The 23,963-nt window shown below is 41.9% G+C and overlaps 1 protein-coding gene across 2 annotated transcripts in view; it reads left to right on the top strand.

Annotated features, from left to right (window-relative positions):
* The window catches only part of pear1 (platelet endothelial aggregation receptor 1), a 33,059-nt gene that overhangs the window by 2,400 nt on the left and 6,696 nt on the right, over nt 1-23,963 (top strand). For both annotated transcript variants that reach the window (XM_077599159.1, XM_077599158.1), the window contains exons 3-16: nt 136-225; nt 404-573; nt 11,693-11,838; nt 12,243-12,344; nt 12,466-12,566; nt 14,364-14,456; nt 18,518-18,764; nt 19,882-19,984; nt 20,064-20,200; nt 20,637-20,849; nt 20,932-21,106; nt 21,189-21,309; nt 22,314-22,477; nt 23,024-23,126. In XM_077599159.1, coding sequence (XP_077455285.1) covers nt 11,729-11,838; nt 12,243-12,344; nt 12,466-12,566; nt 14,364-14,456; nt 18,518-18,764; nt 19,882-19,984; nt 20,064-20,200; nt 20,637-20,849; nt 20,932-21,106; nt 21,189-21,309; nt 22,314-22,477; nt 23,024-23,126 — 1,669 coding nt within the window. In that variant the 5' untranslated portion in view covers nt 136-225; nt 404-573; nt 11,693-11,728. The remainder of the gene's footprint in view (nt 1-135; nt 226-403; nt 574-11,692; nt 11,839-12,242; nt 12,345-12,465; nt 12,567-14,363; nt 14,457-18,517; nt 18,765-19,881; nt 19,985-20,063; nt 20,201-20,636; nt 20,850-20,931; nt 21,107-21,188; nt 21,310-22,313; nt 22,478-23,023; nt 23,127-23,963) is intronic.

Raw genomic sequence — 23,963 nt, 5'->3', positions numbered from 1 at the left:
AAGTGAGGACCGACCTGGAATCGAACCCAGAACTCTGAGGCCCACTTATCCACCGGTTATATATTTTTTTCAGAAAAAAAAAAAAAGTCTGTTTATATTTCTATTTCCAATAAAATATTTTTCATTCTTCTCCAGTTGCCAACCCTCCCAGTCCAAATGAATTGGACGCCTGTCTCCATCTATGGCAGCCAACGACTTAAGCCATCCATCCATGTGAAAAAAAAGGTAAAAAAAAAGAAGAAGAAGCACGTCCCCTCCTCCTTCCTCCATGTGTGACAGTTTTTCCACTTTGCGTGGTCTGAACGACCCTCCCCCCTTTTCCCTTTTTTTCTTCTTCTTCTTCTACTCTTTTTTTATTTTTTTGGGTTGGGATGCCACACAACTCTTTTGGTTCCCTTCACAGAGTTTGTGCCGGCCCTCCCCCGCTGGCGAGCAGCTTTCCACGCTCGCCGTTTCACCTCGGTGGTTCCTCAAAAGGGCCGTGGGATGCCGTCTTAGCTTTTCCCGGAGGAGCTTGGACACGGCTCGTACGCCGACGCCGGCCGGGACACCCGGGAGAAAAGCAGCGGAAAGGTGAGTACACCCCTTAAAAAAAAAAAAAACGTTTAAAGACTGGCCAGTGGTCAAAAAAGAGAGTTTTTGATAGTCGGTCGTACAGAAGTATTGAGACATTGTTATTATTAACTAACTAACTAACTTTCAGAATATGGAAATCAGGCAAAAAAAATCAGTTTTTAACAAATTAATTTGCTTAGTTTTTTTTTTTTTACTAATTGACTGGCATTGACAGCGATAGACGTCCAATCCAGAGGCCTGACTGGACGGGCTAGCAGAAAATGTAAATAAAAAGTACCACTGTATTTTCCGGACTATAAGTCGCACTTTTTTCATAGTTTGGCTAAATACTCAAGTGCAATTTTTTTGTTCCACTGACAGTCTGTAATGTTGTTGTTTTTTAAAGGCTGTAGTTATCTGTCTTCATAACCGATGCCCATTTAGCCTATTGTGCTATTTTTGCTTTTTTTGTTGCTATTATTACCGTATTTTCACGACTATAAGGCGCACTTAAAAGTCTTAAATTTTCTCCAAAATAGACAGGGCGCCTTATAATCCAGTGTGCTTTATATATGGAAAAAAATTAAAATGTGTCATTCATTGAGGGTGCGCCTTATAGTCGTGAAAATACGGTACTTTAACGTATGTTTGCTCTTGGGTTCTGATCAACTGGAAAATTGCTAATATGTTTGAGTTGGATTTATTTAAATAGTAATTATTTAAAAAACAGCCCTGGATGGTTGAATTTACCATAGTTTTTCAATCGAATTGAATTGGACGTCTATTGCCGTCAATGGCAGTGAAACGATGGATTTGATTGGTCAATGGCAGCCGAGATTTTATGGGCAGCAAGTAACAAAATAATTCAGAGGGTTACGGATATTGCGAATAAACTAATTAAAAAGAGCAATAATAATATTGAGTGTTAATTTTCATATATTTATACAATTTAAAGAATCGCACAGTCAATAAATACATACACTGGCCGTGGCCCCAGTAACACGTAAAATTGATAAATATTAAATAAAACTGCATTTTTAAAATGCCCTTTAAAAAAAAGATCAGTTCTTTTCAGTTTCATATATTTTTGAAATAAAATATTTCTTCTTTTAATTGAAAAAAATGTGAGAAAAAATGTTTCCAAATGAAATTACACTAAAGATGAGCATTCACGGCTAAAACGTTAAAAATACGGTTTCCATAAATCAAAGGATTTTACTGAGCTAAACGTAACCAAAATGGACAAACTTGTCATTTCAAAACGAAAAACATGAAGTCATCCAGTTAAACAGCAAATTTAAACCCGTTAAAACTTGAAATAGAATCGGTTTCGATGTATTTTACAATTTCTTGTTCGCTGGTTCCACTCCCATTGGGTTGAGTGATAGCTCCCCCTTGTGGAAAAGCTTTGCGGTCAACATCATGTCAACGCGTTCTTTCAAAATAGCATCTTGACTCGCTTTTTCACCCCCGTTCTTTGCCCGTGTTGCCGTTCCATTTTCCACTTTGGGAAGCGGGTAGTGGGGGGGGGGGTGCTTTGCATAAGTGGGCCGGGCCCCCTCCCCCCACCGCACACTCCTGGTCCTGCGGTCAGGGTCTTTCCTGGACTTGCTTACGTTGGCCCCGGATCGCGCGTGTGTGCACGCGTGCGCTCGTTTAAGACCGCCTGCAACCCGACACTTGAAAAAGTCAGAAATTGGAAGGATCCAAAGAAGACGAACGACAAAGTCGTCTTTTAGGGGGGGCGCCGTGCTGAGTTGCTTTTTTTTTTTCTTGCTTGTGAAAAACAAACCAGCCCCCCGTTTACGTGATGTCATGCTTGGCGGCGTGCGCACGTGAACCGAAGGAACTCGCCTTGTTTTTCTTCACTTTTTTCGAGCCGCTCGTTTTTGTGCAACACCTTCCCATATAAATTCAAAATGTAATTTGGCCCATTTGAGCGTATAGGCCCCGCCCCGCGTTTTTGCGCGAATCGAAGACGGCGAGGAAGCGGTCAATCAGATATGTTTTATCATTGGGTCGCCGTAATCTTCCGAAAAAACACCAATGATAATAATACAAACGATTAGGTCGGTGACCTTTAACCCCGACGGGGGTCGCCAAAATCCCACGAAGCCCTCTTGATTTTCCCATGGCAGTTACGAGTTATGTTGTCGTTTTCCCCTCGTTGTTCTCTAAAACGAGCCTTAGGTTTTTGTCACAATTTCCCCAAATATTTTCAAAGCGAGTTTTTACGCAAGGGGTCACGAGGTCATAAATCCCAAACAGACGGTCAGGATGTCAGGAAGCGACGTCGTAAACATGGCGACGTCCTTGCAGATCAATGGCTCGGTGGCCAAAAGTCGCGCGGGTCAAGAATGCCAAAGATAGTCCGCCATTTTCTTGTTGTTGTCGTGACCTCTGACTCAGCGGGTGACATTTTTCCCCAAAAGACCGAAACATTTCCTCTCTCGGCCTACCTACCCGTGGAAATCTTTAACTCATTGACGGTGCCTGACGTCCAATCTATTTCGACTGGGGGGGGGTTTAGCAGTGATCCAAATGATGACAATTGGTTGAAAAGGGAGCCAGTACAGACGCTCCCCTACTTACGAACGAGTTAGGTTCCGAGCGATTGTTCATAAGTTGAATTTGTTCGTTATAACCGATATAAGCCTCGATTTTATTTTTTATTTTGACTTTTTTTTTGTGCGGCGGTGTTCTGAGTGGATTGAACAAAAACAAAAGCAAACACGGAGGCGAGCGGCCACCGCCGTCGCTTAGCGTCCGCGACGTTTGCGGACGCGGAGGTTTTCTCGCCGTCGCCGGTGTTTATGTAGCAAAGCTGTGTTTTCTGGTTTTGGGTTTCCTTCAGTCCGAGTGTTCGGGCGCCCGTTATGACCCGCGGCCAATTACGCCACGTGTAATTACAAGCCGCAACCTTCCCAGTCCTCCATTTTGGCTTTTTCCGCCATCGGGTCCGGCGTTCGTTAGCTGGCGCGACGTCAACGGACGGCGGCGCGTTTATTGGCTTTGTCATCTTTTTTTCAATTCCTTTCAAAGCGCGACCGATTTATGGCGCGTGCGGTCGCTCGCTCGCTCGCTCGCCACGGCGAGGAAATGACACTGGTTCAAAAAAGGGAAAGGCGTGTCATTTGGTAATTAAAACAGTTTGCGGGAATAAAAAAACAGAGTGCTCGCTGTTGAATTTTGGGATTACGTGACATAAGGCAAACAGGAAATTGAAAGACAAAAGTCAAACAGGAAATTGAGTGATAAAGAATGAGCGCACAAAGGAGGTTTCGGATGTTTCTTTCTCTTTTTCTTTTTTTTTAAATAAAAAAAAAAGGTCGATTATTTGTTCTTTTTATTATCTCATTTAAAAAGGATTAAATTTTCGTATTATTTAAATTTAGTTTGATTATTTTTCTGTGTTTTTATGGCTTGATGGTATTTGTTACGACGTGAATTTGTTTTTTATTCTTTAAAAAATATATTTATTGATGGTTATCAAATTGGCATGGTTCCTTATCTTAATTTAAAAACTATTTGTAATCATGGTTCATATATTATTAATTTAATGAATTATTTTTTTAATTGAAAATGCAATAGTTGTGAAAAAAGTTTTAAATTTTGTTTTATTCTTTTATAAAAAATATTATATAATTGATCTTATCTGTTTTGTATTCATGGAAAAAAATAAGGATTAATATGTTATTCATTTAATATGAATTAGTAATTAATTTACATTATATTAAAATGTATTTTGTTTTTTACTCTCAATTATTTAATGTTTATTTTTCATTTTTAATATATTTAATTCTAAAAAAAAAATGTATATATTTTATTTTTATCCGTCTCTTGAAACAAAAAATCTTTGCATATCATCGCGTCTTTAAAGCGTCTTTGAGAACGAGAAAAGATTCGAAGTTAGCGGTGTTGTGTTGTTGACGTTCTTCGTTATCCACAACACGCGCGTTTCCACGGCGACCTTATCGTCGAGCGCTCCGTCCTCTGGAGACGGCGCCGACGTCATTCTTACAAGATCTGGGAAAGGTCGCCCAAAAATCTCTGGGATAAAAGTCCGCCGCCATTTTTAGGATTCCAATCAGTAAACATGCAAATTAGGAAACGCGAATCGCCACCAAAATGGCGGATAAAAACCAACCAAATTCAAATCCATATTTGGCTAACTACCACAACACATCCCCGTCCTCCATTAATAAGTCAACAATGTATTTATCCGATGTTGCTCCGTCCGTAGAAAAGCCTCCCCGTTTTTTTTTCCACCCAGAATTTTTTTTTTTTTTTTTTCCGTCCCCCCGATGAGCCATATTTTCCAACGCAGGGGTTCGGTCTTTCGGGGCCCTTTAGCGTAAACACGTGCGCTGGCGTCGGAGTCCCCTCGCTGCGGTTTCCAGATGAGAAAGATTAGACGCGAACGGGTGCGTCACGCCGAAGGTGCTCGACGGGAGTTGTCTTTTTCCCGAAAGCCGTCTTCGTCGAGTCACCGGAACTCCGTTTTATGGCCGTCGTTTGAAACCAGCGCCGGTTGCCCCACCCAAGATGGCCGCCGTCTTAAAAAAAAAACAAAAAAAATACCGTATTTTCACGACTATATGGCGCATCGTATTTTTAGCCGCAGTGTCAGTAACGAGTGCTATTTCTGTATTTTAAACACACCAAAGGACGCACCGTTTTTTAGACGCATATATGTTATATATTATATATGAATATCTAACCGCAATAGCGCTGGCTGGCTACCGGAAGCAGCCCCAGACTCTTTTTCCAGTTTCCGGTGCGCAGTGACCCCTGGGATATATAGTTCTTGCACGCTACACCTACACGCTAAAACACGTTTTTAAAAAGGCAACGGAAGCAAAACTGAGTGCGGTTGTAATTTATTTAGCCAATTTACAATGTATACTCACGTCATCATCACCCACAAATCCATCAAAGTCCTCATTTTCTGTGTCTGAATTGAACAATTGTCCAAATAAGTCATCCAAAACGCTGAGTTTTATACATTCGTCCAGGCGGCCACAATCCATTCGCAAATAGTAGCTAGCGTAACTTTTCCAACGGTGCTTTCCATGCTTTGTCAAGCTGTATAGATGTCGATGTATACAGGCCACAATCCATTGGGTTTATTGACAAAAGAACTACATATCCCAGCAGTCACTGCGCACTACTTTGTCTACGGGAAAATAGTAGTCGGTGTACCCTATCGACTGATTCATTTGATTTTATGGTGATAACAATTTTAGTATTGGTCCATATATAAAGCGCACTGGATTATTAGGCGCCCTGTGTATTTTGGAGAACATTTAAGACTTTCATGTGCGCCTTATAGTCGTGAAAATACGGTAATAATAATCGCTTGCCCCTTTTTCCCGAGACGCTAATAAACGTCTGCTCGTTGTGCGTCCAATCCCTCTTTTGCTGCCAGTTGAAATGACACTCGTCGGCGTCCAATCCGTTCCAAGCGGGCGTTCGTTTATTGGCTAAAACGCCATTTTGCTGTCGTATCGTTACCACGTTATACCGTGACACTGATCTTCACACTTGCGTACATTAATGGAGTTTATTTTGGAAATGTCGCAGCGCGTCCATTCCAAAGGCTGCCGACGTCCAACAAATCGAAAAGTCGCACCTGGAAGCCGTTTTGTACGGCGCGTGTTGTGCTGGCCGTCGCCGCGGCAACCCCACATCAAATACATTTTTTTGCGCCCAACGTTGTACTCGTAGCACGAGCGTGAAACGGTTTCAAGTGGGAAGAAAAGAAGATTTGACTTTCTCGTCAGGGGGAGCGCGACGTCGACCGTAGAATTTATAACGGAAGCTCACGTCATTTTGGACACGGTTTGGATGTCAATTTTCGCCGTAAAACAAAGTGTTGCAAGTCTATTTTCCAAACCAAAAAGTGCCATCGGAGTCTTAAAAATAATACAGGACTATAAATCACTTTTTTTCTCTTCATACTTTTGGTGAACCTGCAACTTATATCTTTTAGCTTTTTTCACGCTGACCGCTAACAGCTTGTTATGATGCATTCTTTAAGCTATAAAAACTATTGATATGCTATATTATTTTGTCTCTAAGCCAGGGGTAGGGAACCTATGGCTCGGGAGCCACATGTGGCTCTTTTGATGGGTGCATCTGGCTTTTTGCTAACCGGTGAGCTAAAATATGGAAATCGCTGGTGACAGAACTGAGATATTACATCTAGAACTGCTTTAATCTTCTTATTTTTTTTGCTTTAATCTTCATTTTTTTTACAGTAGACTCTTCTGGAATGCATCCTCTTATTGATTAGCAACAGCATAATAATCTTTTAAAAAATATTCAGTTTTTAACACTTTAAAAGTGGTGAAATTACTAAAAAAAAAAAAAGAAAAGGCACTCGTTTACATGTATGTTTTTTGACTTAAATTGGTAGTATGGCTCACAAGGAATAACATTTGAAAATATGATTTTTTTGTGGCTCTCTTCGTCAAAAAGGTTCCCGACCCCTGCTCTAAGCTATAAAAACTATTAATATGTTATATTATTTTGTCTCTAAGCTATAAAGACTATTAAATATGTTACATTATTCTGTCTCTTTCACGTATAATGTTTGATTCTTGGTTTCTCAACAATGAAACCACCAAAAAATATGTATCTTATGCTCCAGTGCCACCAATATAGTTTTTTTTTCCATTTCTTTGGCTAGTGCGACTTATAGTCAGGTGCCACTTTAGTTGGGAAAATACGGTAATCTAAAACTGAATGGATTTAATCCAAGTCTGATGTTCTGAGAATTGTCTAAAAGTTCCTTGCAATCACGTCGCTTAGCATTTTAATCGAATCAGTCAATTTAATTGAGTAGCTATGACACAACACATGTGACTCCGCCTCCTCCCTTAGTTACGGTTGCTAAGCCGCATTTGGAATGGGAGCATCATCCCCCAGGGATCGACCTTAGGCCCCCCGAAATTTGGTTAAACCGACACGTTGTGTTAAAAATACTCTAAGCGCGCTTATTGGGGGACAAACCGCAACCCAGAATAGAAGAAATATGGAATTGATCTGCTTTGTTACTATGCCTAATTAACAACAGAAACAAAACACTTTCTAAAGCTGTGACAAAAAAGAAAATAGTCTTCTGATGAGTTCATTGAAGAGGGAAAAAAACTGTTTTACTCTGCGAGAATTTTTGCCAAATTCACTGACACGTTCACACACCACAAGAATTAAAACATATTTAAAAAATCCGTATGTTCTCTCTGTCAAATACATGCTAAAAAGTATAAACCCCAAAATAGATTGGAAATAAATAAATGATTGTAATCTGTAAATGAAGTCCAAATAATAAACATAAAACAAATAGATGTATTTAAAAACTCTTATGCAAAACAAATATGTAACATCAGTGGACATTTTTTCAAACCGATACAAATGAATTAATTTAAAAAATATATTTATAAATGATATACAAAACATTGAAATCTTCTGAATGAATAACAAGTATGATAAAATAAGAATACGTGTACAGATTGTTTTTACAAAGAAAAATTTGTATAGTATATTTCAAGTATTTTTTCATTTTTAGGAAATATTTGAGTACCATTTAAGAAGTATTTACCTAGAATGTCGTTTTTAGGTCATTTTTAGGATTATTTGATTAAATACAAGCATATTCAGATTATGTTTAGCAAGGTTTTCTGTAGATTTAAGAGTATATTGGGAAATTTATGGAGTATTTGTGTACATGGAGTAACATTTGAAATAGCATTAAGAAGTATATTTTGCTATATTTGAGTATTTTTCATATTATATTAGTACCATTTAGGAAGTAGTTGACTAGAATTGAGTTTTTATGTCATTTTTTTGCGAAGTATATTTTGCTATATTTCAGTATTTTTCATAGTATATTAGTACCATTTAGGAAGTAGTTGACTAGAATTGAGTTTTATGGTCATTTTTTGAGGTGTATTTAGAGTACGTTTAGGATTTTGTTCTTATTTGAATACGTATGTAAACGTAAAAAGTATTTAATTACATTTAAGAGTTTTGGGGCATTGATACGACGGCGGAATCACGACTTTTCCTCGCCGTCCATCGACGTCGGCGTCGGGCATCCGGCCTCTGGCCGAAAGCGAATAGCGCGCTCGCGTTAGCCGTCGCCAGCTTGGCACAATGATTGGAAAAAACGGTCGCCGGCCAAAGAAAAAGATGATTTTTCCAAGAAAAATGAAGGTCGGTCGGTAGGCCGGCTTTTTGCTTTTTTTGCTACGTGATGACAACACCACCTGGAGCTGAGCTCAGGCTGAGACTCCGCCTCCAGAATTGGATTCAGAGGCCCAGATTTCAGCAAAAGTCCAAAACAACAACCCCTGCGAGCGTTTGTTTTGTTAGCTTGGAGGAATGTAGCGTGTGGTTTGCCGCCTTTTTTTTTTCCGACCGGCCGCAATTAAGAGAAGAAGTTAATGAAAAATCCACCAGTTGCCTTAATGGGAGCCATGTGGCTCTTCTCGTTAAATTTGACTTTTGTGGACTCGGAAGGGAATCAACTCCTCTTCGCTAATCCACCCATCAAACCAAACCAAATGGGCGCATGTGCCGAGTGGCGAAAAAAAGAGTTAGCCGTTAGCCAGTTAGCCGTGGCGGACAAAAAGAGTTAGCTGTTAGCCAGTTAGCCGTGGTGGACAAAAAGAGTTAGCAGTTAGCCGTGGCGGACAAAAAGAGTTAGCCGTTAGCCAGTTAGCCGTGGTGGACCATCGCGACAGTGACGGACGGCGGACAATCGTTCGGAGGTTCCAAATGGGAGTTTCCGAAAGAGGGGGCGGGGCCCGCCGCGATTGATTTGGCCCATCGTGATAGCTTGACGTTGCCATTTGGCGTTAGCGTGTGACTATGGTGGGAAAAGGGAAATGCATGTATTTTTGAGAAATTTACATCCATAAATAAAAAAGAACGGAATTTAATACATCATTTTTGAAGTGAGTCCATTCAAAAGTGTTGACTGTGAACGAAAAAATGAAAACTGGAATTCCAAACATCAAAAATTCAATGAACTCATCTTATTTTCTGAACTGCTTTTTCCTTGCTAGGGTCACGGGGGGTGCTGGAGCTTATCCCATCTGACTGCGGGCGCCAGGCGGAGGACAGCCTATCACAGTGAGTATACGTACCGTATTTTCACGACTATTTGGCGCATCGTATTTTTAGCCGCAGTGTCAGTAACAAGTGCTATTTCTGTATTTGACACATAGAAAGGACGCACCGTTTTTAAAGGCGCAGCCAGGCACGGCAAAACATACACCAGCTTAAACATACGGACACGCGCTAAAAACACGTTTTTAAAAAGGCAACGGAAGCAAAACTGAGTTGGGTTGTACTTTATTTAGCCATTTACAACTTACTCACGTCATCAAAACACACAAATCCATCAAAGTCCTCATTTTCTGTGTCCAAATTGAACAATTGTCCAAATGAGTCATCCAAAACACTCAGTTTTGTACGTTCGTCCAGGCGGCCACAATCCATTCACAAATAGTAGCTAGCTAGTAGCTAGCGTAACTATTCCAAGGCTGTCTTCCAAGCTTCTTAAAGCTGTGTTGATGTCGATGTATACAGGCCACAATCCATTGGGTGTATTGACAAAAGAACTACTACATATCCCAGCAGTCACTGTGCAGTACTTTGTCTACGGGAAAATAGTAGAGTCGGTGTACCCTATCAACTGATTCATTTGATTTTATCGTGATAACAATTTTAGTATTGGTCCATATATAAAGCGCACTGGATTATAAGGCGCCCTGTCTATTTTGGAGAAAATATCAGACTTTTATGTGCGCCTTATAGTCGTGATAATACAGTATATCTTGGAAATAAATAACAAAATGTGATTTAAAAAAAAAAAAAACATAATTCAGCTGACTTTGGTAAGAAAGAAACAGCGAAACAATGTCACATTTATCCTAATATACGGGCCGTATGTGGGCGGTATTTATTGGACGGCTGATATATGGGTGACCATGAATGAGTAAATGAGCCATTAGGAAGTAACATTACGTACGGACGGACGTTATCGCTGGGAAGCCACGCGACCCAGGCGGGCGCCATTGTTGATCTGGCGTCGTTTTCCCGGAGAGTCTCCCGAGATTGGCTTGTCGGGAATGGGAAGGACGGAGGGGAGACTCGCTCTCCTCTCCGTCCTCCCTCCCTCACCTCCCTCTCGCTCCCTGGGAGCCTGACGGCGTTCCCGCGCCGCCTCTTGGGCTCTTGATGGAATCCAGATGGCGCCGGCCTTCTCGCCGGATCGAGGCGGAGACTTAGTTAGTCCCCGCGAGCTGGTGTTTCCAACGGTCACTAGGACACGTCCAAGTGACCCGGTGTGAAGTTGGGAAAAATAGGTGTTGCATTGTCTTCATCCGGGTGTTTTATTTATTAATTTTTTAGCTTTATTTCTGGGGAATGACTTTGAGCCGCTTCCTGGAACGTTAAACTATTGTGGAGCTACAAATATTAGGGCTAAAGAAAAGTAACCCCTACTTTTGAAATGGATGAAATGTTTTCGGGCGCCCTCTAAGGGGAGGGCGCAAAATCTCACTGGCTTTCTTTCTTTACTTGTTTTTTTTTTCTACTTTTCTACTCTACCTCGCTCTCTACATTTTTGTAAACACTTTTTTCTTTTTACTTTGACTTCTACATTTAAAAAAAAATCTACCACTTCTACTTTTTTCACCTCTTTTCTTTTTATTATTTTACATCTTCTTTCTGCATTTTATTTTTGTTCTTTTACTTCTTTTTTAATGTTTTATTTATTTTATTTTTCTACTGCTTTTTTTTCCCTTTTACTTCTTTTTAAATTTTGTATTTATTTTCTTTTTCTACTCCTTTTTTAATCTTTTACTTTTTAAAATGTGTTTTATTTTATTTTCTACCCTTTTTTTGCCTTTTACTACTTTTTTAAATGTATTTTTGTAGTTTTTTTCTACTCCTTTTTTACCTTCTCTTCTTTTGACTTCTTTATAGTTTGGTTCTCCTTTTTTTTTTTCTTCTCCATGTTTTTACGACTTCTTGTCCTTGTACTCTTAACATCGCTCCCGCTTTTGCTATTTGTACGTCCAAAACCAAGACATTAACGACGAGGGTTTTATGTTTGGCGTTGCAGGCGGCCGCACGCCAGGCGGTCTGGCGTCAGGACGTCATGGACGTCCTCCTCTTCGTCCTCGTCCTCTTCCTCGTCCTGTGCTTCCCGCCGGGTCCGGCCTGCTCGCTGAACCCGCGCGACCCCAACGTCTGCAGCCTGTGGGAGAGGTGAGCCCCGAGGCCCAAGGCCCGCTCGTTCGACCCCGACCGAGACCGTCAATCCATCAAAAAGTCCTTTCCGGGGTGACGACGGGTCACGCGAGGTCGCGCTCGCTTTGATCCGAAACCGTCGGGCGTCGGACTTCCTTTTTTGGACAATTCCATGGCGAGACGGTGCAGCCGAGGATGGGTTGTCGGTTAGAAAATATTTGTCTTTCTCCCTCCCTAGTTCAATGGTCTAAAGTGCGGCTGTCAAAATAAATCAGACGGGTCCAGTCCACTTTGTTTTATGGTCCCAATCAAATGAAAATGATGGCTATAAAGGGGATAGTTACAGGTTTTTTCCTTTTAAAATAAATAAATGACATGTTTATCCCCCCCCCGCCCCCCCCCAAATACTTTTGTCATTTCAGCTTCACCACCTCCGTCAAGGAATCGTACTCGCACCCTTACGACCACGCCACCGACGAGCCCTGCCCGGACCCTCGGACCAACTACCGGTGCCCCCGACACAGGTGAAAACCACGTGGCGCCGGTATCTCAAGTCGGGTCCTCGAGAACGGGCCCAAAATCCGATTGGACGGAAAGTAGGACCTCTTGGAAGGGGTGACGGAGCTAAATTCCCGCTTCCCGTAGGATCACCTACAAGACGGCCTACAGGCAAGCCGTCAAGACGGACTACCGCAAACGCTACCAGTGCTGCCCGGGCTACTACGAGAGTCGGGACAAATGTGTCCGTAAGTCCCTGTTCATATTATATATTCTATTTATTATTAATATTATTTTTTTTAAAGTAATTTTTTAGTTCATTAATTTTTTTAGGTGCATTTTTTTGTATTTTGACATTATATAAGTAGCCCAGTAGTTTGAATTGGTTTTTTTTCCGCTAGTTTTTTATTTTTGTAGTACAGTACATCAGAAAATATTTGAAAAAAATATATATATATATAGTTTCTTGGGGGAACATTGAAAAGACTAACACATATATTTTCCTTTTTAAAAATATGTTATTGCCATTTTTTCAACTTTTTTGTGCTCAAGGGGATCTTGTACTCCGACCGAAGAAAAAAATTATGAAATTCCAAATGAATATTTTGACAGGTGTCCTCCCAATTTTACAACCACAAACGACTCAACTGTGGCCACAGATGAATCACGCGTAACCATAGTTGACTAATCTCTAGACATAAATTGCGGAACGGTGCACAGATTAGCAATGAAAAACATGAACTGAACCCTGCGACTGGAACGTCAACACTTAGCTCTTAGCAATAGGCTACAACTTGAATATACAGTGGTACCTCGACATACCATCGTAATCCGTTCCGAGACTGACATCGTATGACAAGCTTTTCGTAACTCGAGCGGACGTTTCCCATTGAAATGAATTGAAAACAAATTCTGAAACCCTCTGAAAAAACACCAAAAACAGGATATTGGATTGGAAAAAATGTTTGATTTCTTCTAATTCGCCATATATTGACAAAGTAATAAATAACGAGTGGTTTAATAGTAATAAAATGTGTTTAATAGAAGTAAAATTAGACGCATTTTGCCCCGGATATAGACAGCGACATACACACGGAGGCGGGGGGAGGTGTTCGGGGGGGGGACTTTATCCACGGCACTCGTAAACGAACAAACAAATTTAAATGAACTTGGATTAATATATACAAACACTCAACGTTTAATGTAACTTCACACAAAACTGAATTCTAATTTTGTTTGAATCTTTTTGACCTTTGTTCTACGGGTTGACCCCACCCGGACGTTCCGCCGGAGTCTTCAAAACGAACGCATCAAGAGTTGTTTGGAACTTCCCGCTTCCCTGTGTCTCATTACCGAGTGTACATATATTCCAGATCTTTTCTTTGCAAAACTCTGCCCATCCATTGTTGTTTACCTGCTATGTAAATGTAGACCAAAGTGAGGGGGAAAAAACGGGTGTGGAAATGCAAAGTCCGCCCAGTGCTCGTAGATATATTTTATACACGAAATAGATGCAAAAAGACATTGCCATGGCCACCTGGCTTGGTCGCAACACGAAGTTTTGATCGTATCTCGGGCGAATTATTCGGTCGAAATTTCCGTCATAAGACGAGCATGTCGTATGACGAGGTACGACTGTACAGAATTATACTGCAGTCAAATAAGCCTAATGTTATGACAACAACGCTAACAATGCACTTATCAATGCTAATGTTTTTTTTCTAATGTTCTTCCCATCAAAGATTCCATTCTGCAAATAGCTACGGTCCAGTCCGAAGCCCACTGGTGCGGCTTTCTATTTTTAGCTAGGCGCGTAATGATAGCGCACGTTGGCCCCGTGCGGACTTTTTCAAAATCAAGTCAAACCGCGGACAAAGAAAGTAGTACCTTCCCTCAAAAGAAGCCTTTCATGTGATCGCTGCTGTAATTGTAGCGTTCTTTCCAAACAAGGCCTGGTATTCCCTTTAATAAACAACCCGTCATCATATTTCTATCTATTATGACATTTTTGTTATTGATGTCTTTTTCTTTTTTCCCCTCCGCAGCTCGCTGCACCAAGGAGTGCGTCCACGGCCGCTGCGTGGCTCCGGACCGCTGTCAGTGCGAGGGGGGCTGGCGAGGCGACGACTGCTCTAGCGGTATGGAAAAAGTTACATTTTGAATATGCCATGAGCCAAAGGCAAATATTCCACACCAATCAATAAGCGTTCGCCGTCATTCCAGGGAAATTATACATGCTGAAAATTGTTTATACATGGCGAGCCAAAAATAACAGGTCCCTAATTTGGTTTGGCATCATTTTTTGATTTGCAACTACATTTTTCTTTGACTGATTAATTATGTGTGTATATTTGTCCATGTACATTGGCTGATAGTAATGTATAGTGAGTCAATTACAAGGGCCTGAGCTCAATGAAGGTATATATTTTTTAAAAGCGTTTCAGGGTCTGGTCTAAGACATTTGCACTTTTTAAACAACTTTAAGGAAGTTCTTTTTGATTAGAAAATATTTTTATATCCATTTTTTTTAAATAGAACTCACATGACAGGACCGGTGTTCTTTTGACAGTGACACAAAATTATATTTTATAGTCACACGTGTTCAATTATGTTCAGAAAAAAATCAATTTAAAAAATATATATATTCTGGAAAAAAAATCAAGAAAATGGCGGCTTGCCAAATTTGGGGCCTGTTTTATTTAATTTTTTGGGGTCACCCTGTATTCATGATAGCCTTTCTGGTATGTTGATGTTCTAAAAAGGGACCTAACAGGGATCCCTGAGGGATGCCAATAGAGAATTATCTCATATATTAATATGTCAAATCAATAAATAAACAGTCCATTAGAATACAAAATATATATATATATATATTAATTCATTATAACCCCTGAATGAAACCTAATACATATAAAAAAATAAAATAAAATGCCTACAATACAATATTCTAATATTAAAACAAAAAAACAATTAACTTTGAGAACAAAAAAAAATAATATTAAAAGAGTAAAAATATACATAAAAATGATAAAATAAAATAATAAAATAAAATGTCTACAATACAATATTCTAATATTAAAACATAAAAACAATTAACCTTAAGAACCAAAAATAGAATATTAAAAGAACGGCGTAAAAAATAATAATGATGAAAAAAAAAAAGAATGATTAATAATATCCCTAACTGAACCCAAAATGATCCAAACCTAAGAATAATCATAAAATATTTCTAGATGGAAATATTAATAATATAAAATATATTCTCCAAATGGACTATCTGATTTGAAAGGACTGCCTTTTCACACAATCATAAGTTTAGCGCCAAACAATAAATTCTCCCAAATTGTCATTTGTCCGTCACGTTTGAACCAAGCAAGTAAGTGAAGTAGACGTGCATTCTTTTGCTGTTTTTGTTCAATCGAGCGAGCGCTGGTCTTTGCTTCGTTTGCTTCCAAAGTACGCCGGCCGCTTTATTATTGTTTTTAGCCGCCAATTAGCCGCGACTGCGCGAGGAAAAGGGGGCCAAGGGATGGAAAAAATGAGCCCGCCTGCTTTCTCCCACTTTCTCCGGCTCGCCTTACGCTCCCTGCGTACCCCTTTTGGACCTTAAATCTCAACTCATCGAATCTCACACGATTGGACGTCCGCCGCCGTCAATGGCAGTCGAAATCTCCTCGAGGGGCGAGCGTGGCTTTTTGAAGCCGCGTTCAAAAATGATGTGGTTTGGAAATTTGCGCCAGAGATATTTTACAGGAAAATGTGGATCGGGTTAGCAACGTCGGTGGAAAAATGAGGGATCTTGTGTACGATTTTCACGTGGGGACTTTTTTTCCTTTTCGCTTTCGGGGTTTAAAAATCAATCCGTCAAAGCTCGTGACGTCGGCAAAACCTAAGAAATAATGACTCGTCTGCAAAAATGCTTGGAAATGGATATTACGCTCCGGTATGGGTGCTAACGTTGATCCCTGAGGGACGCCGTTAGCTGTCTTTTAGTAGAAGCGCGTATTATGTAGCTTTGTTTTTGGCAGCAAGTGTGTTTTTAAGGATATGAATATTCATTTTAGGGGTCATTTTTGAAGTGTAGGTTAGCTAAATGGTGGTACACGTTGTCTCATCCATATTTTTCATATATTGTGAATGAGTTGAGATGGTAATCCTTCAAATATCATGGTTAATGTAGACCAAGGGTGTCAAACTCGGGTTGGTTCGCGGGCCGCATTAACGTCAACTTGATTTCATGCGGGCCGGACCATTTTAGAAATAATATTTAGATATTTTTTATACATGGATTAAAAGAACTGGATTAAAATCACTGAATATTCCGTTTTTTTTAAAGATCTAAAACAATGTTTATTTTAGCTTTTTAAAATATATTTTTAGATTATACAAAATGATTTTTGAACTAAAAACACAGAAAAAAATGGATTAAAAAATGACAATTATTGATTTAAATGGGGAAAAATCAGGAAATGTAATATACATCTATACTCTTCATTTGAATTTGATCCTAAAACAGAAAGTTGGCACTCGTGATTGACTTTCCCGGGCCACACAAAATGATGCGGCGGGCCAGATTTGGCCCCCGGGACACCACCTTGACACGTGATGTAGACCAAACATGGCCACGATGATCGAAAAATCGTCAAGTAGGGTTATAACTTTGTTTTAAATTTCCTCGTCATTGCTGGGTCCTAGTAGCAAAAGTGGCTTCCACTTATGAGTTTCAGCGTGGATTTTCACATTTTTATGAACTTTAAATTTAAAAGTTAATATTTTTTTTTTTACTTTTAATTAAAAAAAAAAAAAAGAATTAAATTTTTTACCATAGTGCTGAGTCCAAGTTGCAAGAGTGGCTTTCGCTTATGAGTTTCAATGTGGATTCAGCCTAACCCACTCTTGCTATTAGGATTCAGCACTGAAGTAAAAAATAATAATAATAATAAATAGCAGAAACAAATCGCAAAGTAGTGAAGTCGCGATAATCGAGGGATTACTGTACTATGCTCCATTTGGACAGGGATGGAGTCTGTAGGATCCCATTTGGGAATCTGGTGCTGCTTTTCAGTCTTAATTTTTCGTTTTGATGATTTTTAGGAGCTGCAAGGGGGACCTTTATTGCCTTTTAGGAGCAAGCGATTTAGCACTCCGCCGTTTTCCAGTCGGTCCGTTCCCAACGCCCGTGTAAACACGACGCTCTCCGCCATCTGAATTTGTCATTACTCGAGACGACGACGGAGGCCAGGCCGGCCCCCGACGAGGTCATAAACAGCGGCGGGGGCTGGACGATTTGGAACCAAAACCCCCTCCTCCCCGCCTGAGATCCTCGAAACCAAACAATTGAGAGCGACTGTTCGGGTTTCAAAGTCACGGAGGTGGACGTGAAGTCACGTGACAGGCGGAACGTTCCCAGAACTCTGCGAACTCGGAACGCCGCCCCCATCTTGGATGACGAGCGCCGAGGGCGGGGGAGGGGTAGGAAAAAAAAAGCCACAAATGGCGCGAGAGTGTTCTGTTCTTCATTTATTTGCGGTGAAAATATACTACTCGGTTTTTGACACTCATCGTTTTTTTTGTTTTTTTTCCGGCGTCACCGAACAAGCGTGAAGCGTTCCCGTAAGTTGCGGCCTCTCTCACAGGAAGGTGACTCTTCTTAACTCTTTGAGCGCCAACGTCAATAGCGCAGAAATATTTTGAGGATAAGCAAAATAGGAATTATTTCCTAACGTGCTCATTTTATTGTACCTTGTTTAAATTGAAAAAAAAAAATTAAAATTGTTTTTTTAATTCAAATAAGTAAATAGATTTTTTTAATTTGTTAACTTTTTCATTTTGCATTGGATTTCTCAGTTGAAAAAATAATTTTATATTTAATAACAATGTACTATTTAGTGTTTTCATTATTGAAATGATTGCAGTCTTAATTTTCTTAACTGTTTTAATATTCTAACTTATCAGTTTTAATGAACTCTACCGTTGTCAGATCCCTTGAAAATGTAAATATTAATAATCCACTCTAAGAAATAATTTTGGGATTAAAACATTAAAATGAAAACGGAATTGCTAATGATAAGGAATGATTGAAAATGTATTGCTTTAAACAACTTTTTGACCTTTTACGATTTTATTTTATTGGGGGAAAAAAAGCAAATCAGTTGAGCTTGATTTTTAGAATTTATGATGATTATTTTTTATTTTGCAGCATGCGAGAACCAGCGCTGGGGGCCGAGCTGCAACCAACGCTGCCGTTGCCAGAACGGCGCCCTCTGCGACCCGGCGGGGGGCGCGTGCCGCTGCCCGCCCGGCTTCACGGGCCGCCGCTGCGAGGAGGCGTGTCCCGCCGGAACCTTCGGCGAGGCCTGCCTGCAAAAGTGCCGCTGCGGCCCCGGCGGAACCTGCCACCCGGCCAGCGGCGAGTGCTCCTGTCGTGACGGCTTCGCCGGAACCTTGTCAGTCCCAATCCATTTCTTTCACCATTTCCATATACAGTGGTACCTCGACATACGATGGTAATCCGTTCCGAGACTGAGATCGTATGACGAGATTCTCGTCACTCGAGCGGACGTTTTCCATTGAAATGAATGGAAAACAAATGAATTCGTTCCAGCCCTCTGGAAAAACACCAAAAACAGGATATTGGATTGGAATTTTTTTTTTATTTCTTCTAATTCGCCATCTATTAACAAAGTAACACATAACTAATGGTTTAATAGTAATACAATGTGTTTAATCTAACTAAAATTGGGCAGATTTCGCCGACGGGAGACAGAGACGTTTGGGGGCGTTGGGGGGAGGGTCGTTTTTTTTCCACGACAACGCACTCGTAAACGGAACAAACTAATTTAAATTAACTTGGATTAATATATACAGACACTCAAACATACGTTTAATGTAACTTTACAAAAAATCTGAATTCTAATTTTGTTGTAATCTTTTGTTACCTTGGTTCTGGCCGGGTTGGCGCTTTGCCACGCCTCCACCCACCCTCACGTTCGCTATCCGTGGACTGTTTGCTGTTGTACTACGTATTCCCTTCAAAATATTCCCAAAATGATGCACACAAATGTCCTCCTCACAATAGGATAACGCACGACGACCACTTGCCAACGAGAAATACGTAGTCTTTAAAGAACGATGGCGGGAGCTTCTTTCCTTAGAAAGAATAACAGGAAATACAATAGTTGAGCTTACCCACGTATTGATTGTGGATCATGAAGTTTTATTCTGAGAAAGGTTGCCATTGCCTATCGGTCGGTGTTGTGTGCACGAGTATACTTCATTACCCAGAAAGCCCTCTTTTTGCATGCGTGTTGCGCGTTTCCTGGTCTTAGGAGAAACTCGTCTGAATGAATCGTTCCGTGCTTGTAAATATTGTTGTACACGAAAGAGATGCAAAAAAGACCTGGCTTGGTGGCATCACGAAATTTTGATCGCATGATGGGCGAATTATTCGATCGAAATTTCCGTCGTAAGACGAGAATATTGTATGACGAGCGGTCGTATGACGAGGTACCACTGTACAGCCTGATTACTGATGATAAAATATTATTGACTTTTTTTTTGTAGTTGCGAGAAGCCATGCTCCAGGAAATGCCCGGCCAGGTGTCCTTGTCAAAATGGCGGCATCTGCCGGGGCAAAGGCGTCTGCGCTTGCCCTCCCGGGTGGACGGTGAGCTCCGGGGGCCGGACCGCAAATCCCGTGGGAAAAATAGAAAGCCGGCTCACACGGGGGGCGGGACCTTTTCTAGGGATCGGTGTGCACGGAGCGCTGCCCCCAGGGCCGCTACGGGCCCAACTGCGCCGAGGAGTGCCTTTGCCACAACGGGGGCAAATGCCACCCCGAGACGGGCCAGTGCAAGTGCGCCAACGGCTTCACCGGTGCCAGGTGAGAAGTTTAAGCCCCTTTCCTCGCTCTTAACTTATCGAGAAGCTTCCTGACTCTGTGAACTTTGACCTCGTGACCCCAAAACGTCATCACATCATTTGTTCCACATTACAAACATATCCTGCAAGTTTGATCCTAATCCCCTTAAGTGGTTCTTGAGTTATCGCAAGACTGGTTTTCCCCAGACCTTGGTGACCTTTGACCTCATGACCCCAAAATTAGCGTCACTTCCGCCGTTCCTTATCACAGATATCCTGCCGTTCGGATGAGCTCCCGTTCTTACGTTGGACTCGTCCAAAAATTCGTTGACGTACCTCGCGCGATCGACCCTTGACCTCACTACCCCTGACCTCATGACCCCGAAATGGAAATCACATCTTATGTATCAAAGTGTTAGCCCTAACCCGGCCGACCGGCTCCGTTTGTGTTGACTCAGGTGCAACGAGGAGTGCGGGGTGGGCTCCTACGGCGAGGACTGCCAGGGCGCTTGCGACTGCGCCAACGGCGCCCGCTGCTACAACATCGACGGCGGCTGCCTGTGCGAGCCGGGCTTCAGCGGGCCCAGCTGCGAGGACAGGATGTGCCCGCGTGGGAAGTACGGCATGCACTGTGAGCGCGCCTGCCTCTGCCACGCCTCCAACACGCTCAGGTAAGCCTGAAGCGACCAACCGGCCGCCGCCGCCGCCGCCGCCACCTTTCCATTGACGGTCTTTGTGTATTGCTGGCGGCAGCTGCCACCCGATGAAGGGCGAGTGCACGTGCCAGGCGGGGTGGGCGGGGCTCCACTGCAACGAGACCTGCGCCCACGGTTTCTACGGCCACGGCTGCCTGGATCCCTGCCTCTGCGTCAACGGCGGCGTCTGCCACGGCGCCACCGGACTCTGCCAATGCGCTCCCGGATACACGGTCGGTCTACAGCGGTTATGCCCTTGCCGGCCACCAGAGGGAGCTCTGAGAATGACCGCACTTGTCTTTTTTTCCTTTTCAGGGCGCGCACTGCGAGAATCCCTGCAAAAGCGGTACTTACGGCAACAACTGCTCGCGGGAATGCTCCTGCGACAACTTTGTGGACTGCTCGCCCGTCGACGGCGTCTGTTTCTGCAAAGAAGGTGACGCTTCTCGCCGTGGCGGAGGCCGGGCTCGTCCCCGGGGCTGACCGGGCAAACATTAGGTTTTTGCACACCTAAATGCACCATAAACAAGTAGACAATATTGAGGAAAAAAAAAGAATAATATGAAAAAAATAAATATACACATCGAAAGGTGCTTTGAAACGGCGAGCGTGTCACAAAATGAGGGTGCTAATGTAATGAGATAAACAAATATGTGACTGAAATGTGGCAGTTTTTTGACCAGTTCCCCCCAAAACAACGCATCAAGGGAACGCCCACCGGTTTCCATCCGTTCCCGTTGCGATAAAGCGATCATAATTGATGATTGATGATTATTTCTAGCTTTCTAGTGCTGCGTAAGCTAGCATGTTGACAGAACGCTCATGTGCCAACGAGAAATTAGCATGCTACGGCTAACATATTAGCAAATCTGCGTCTTCGGTTTGTACATGTTTGGGTGGGCGGAACCAACCGTGTGCGGTCGATTGGTCGCCGGTCTTTTGGTTGCCCGGACCATGACAACGGGCAACCAAAAGACCGGCGACAAAAAGACCGGCGACAAAAAGACCGGCGACAAAAAGACCGGCGACCAAATGACCGACGACCAAAAGCCCGGCGACAAAACAAGGTAAAACAACACGGTCTACGCATGAATAAAAGGCAACAATGGCCATGAGCAGTTTCACTGAGCCCACGTGTGAGTGGATAAGAGTTTGTATGTACATGCGCTGTCCCTTTAAGAAGCAACGTCAGTCGGTCTTAACAAGTTCTCCAACAAAAAACAATAAAAGTCCAGGAAATTTGGAGCTTTTCTTTAGCCTAATAATTAATAGGGCATTAAGCATGACTAAATAGTCATTCGCAGTTTGTATTTAGGGAATTTGAGCAACCATTTCAATGGTAATTATCAATAACCTTCCGGGCGACCAAAAGATCGCGAGCCTCGCCACTGCAACGATGCTCCGTTCCAAATTCCACTTGATTTCTTTTTCTTTTTTCAGGATGGCGAGGACCCGACTGTTCGATCCCGTGCGCCGAGGGCACGTGGGGCCGCGGCTGCAACGGCACCTGCCGCTGCGCCAACGGGGCCAAGTGCCACCCCGCCGACGGCTCCTGCGTCTGCGCCGTCGGCTGGCGGGGGGCGCTCTGCGACCAGCCCTGCCCGGTGAGTGCTGACAATTTTCGGGCATCACCTCGCTAATTAATAAGATTGAATCTATGGCTGGGGGTGCAGTGTCCCTTCACAACCACCGGGGGCAGTGTCACTTTAGGCAAATCAAAGTGGCGGCCCAGGGGCCAAATCTGGCCCGCCGCATCATTTTGTGCGGCCCGAGAAAGTAAATCATGAGTGCCAACTTTCTGTTTTAGGATCAAATTAAAATGAAGAGTATAGATGTATATTCAATTTCCTGATTTTCCCCCTTTTAAATCAATCATTGACATTTTTTAATCCATTTTTTCCTGTGTTTTTAGTTCAAAAATCATTTTGTAAAATCTAAAAATATATTTTAAAAAAGCTCAAATAAACATTGTTTTAGATCTATAAAAAACGGAATATTCAGGGCTTTTAATCCATTTATATAAAAAAAATCTAAATATTATATCTAAAATGGTCCAGCCCACGTGAAATCAAGTTGATGTTAAAGCGGCCCGCGAACGAGTCGGACACCCTTGAGCTAAATGATTGACAGCTGGTTTCCGCTTCCCACAGATGGGCTCGTTCGGTCCGGGCTGCCTCAAGAGATGCGACTGTATCCATGCCGACGGTTGCCTGGCGACCACGGGGGAGTGCCGCTGCCTGCCAGGATGGTCAGGTCAGTGAGTGATTGAGTGAGTGGGTGGGTGGGTCACTTCCAAAATGAACAGGAAGTGAGCCACTGACAAGTGGCTCAAAATTAATAGGAAGCCAGCGTGTGTTTTGGATTGGATTGGATAACTTTATTCATCCTGTATTCGGGAAATTTTGTTGTCACAGTAGCAAGGGGGTGAGAATACAGACACAGAAAAAGACATTTTAGACATAAATAGATAGGTAAGAAGTAAGTTAATAAATAAATAAGCGTGTTGGTGAAATATATATATATATATATATATATATATATATATATATATATATATATATATATATATATATATATATATATATATATATATATATATATATATATATATATATATACACATACATGCACATATATATATACTCTTCATATACAGACGGTCCCCTACTTACGAACATTCGAGTTACGAACAATGGTACATACGAACATGTCTGCAAATTGCGTTTATGTCGAAAAATGTTCGTCAGTTGGATTTTGTATTGCGTGCCTTTTTCCGAGTAGTACTTCTTTCCGCCGCTAATACCGACCACGCCTGGCTCTGTTAGAGCTCAGCTCACCCAGCATCCACCTTCCTCTGCCCAGTTCGTTGCAATGCGGAAGTGCGTGAACGTATCTCCAGTGCGCACAGAACCTTTTTCATTTTTATCATTAAATATCACGTGCATCCATTATTCAATATGGTTGGTGAAAAGCGAAAGGCTTCTATTGAGGGAGGTGCAAAGAAGAGGCAAGCCATTTCATTTGAAATGAGTGGCAATAATAACGAAGCTTGATGCGCGTTGCACGGGAATACAAGTTGAAGCGTTCGAC

The sequence above is a fragment of the Stigmatopora argus genome, chromosome 4 (assembly GCF_051989625.1).
Source record: "Stigmatopora argus isolate UIUO_Sarg chromosome 4, RoL_Sarg_1.0, whole genome shotgun sequence".
Classification (NCBI taxonomy): Eukaryota; Metazoa; Chordata; class Actinopteri; order Syngnathiformes; family Syngnathidae; genus Stigmatopora; species Stigmatopora argus.
The sequence above is the reverse complement of the archived record's forward strand: the minus strand, read 5'-3'. Positions and strand labels throughout refer to the sequence as shown.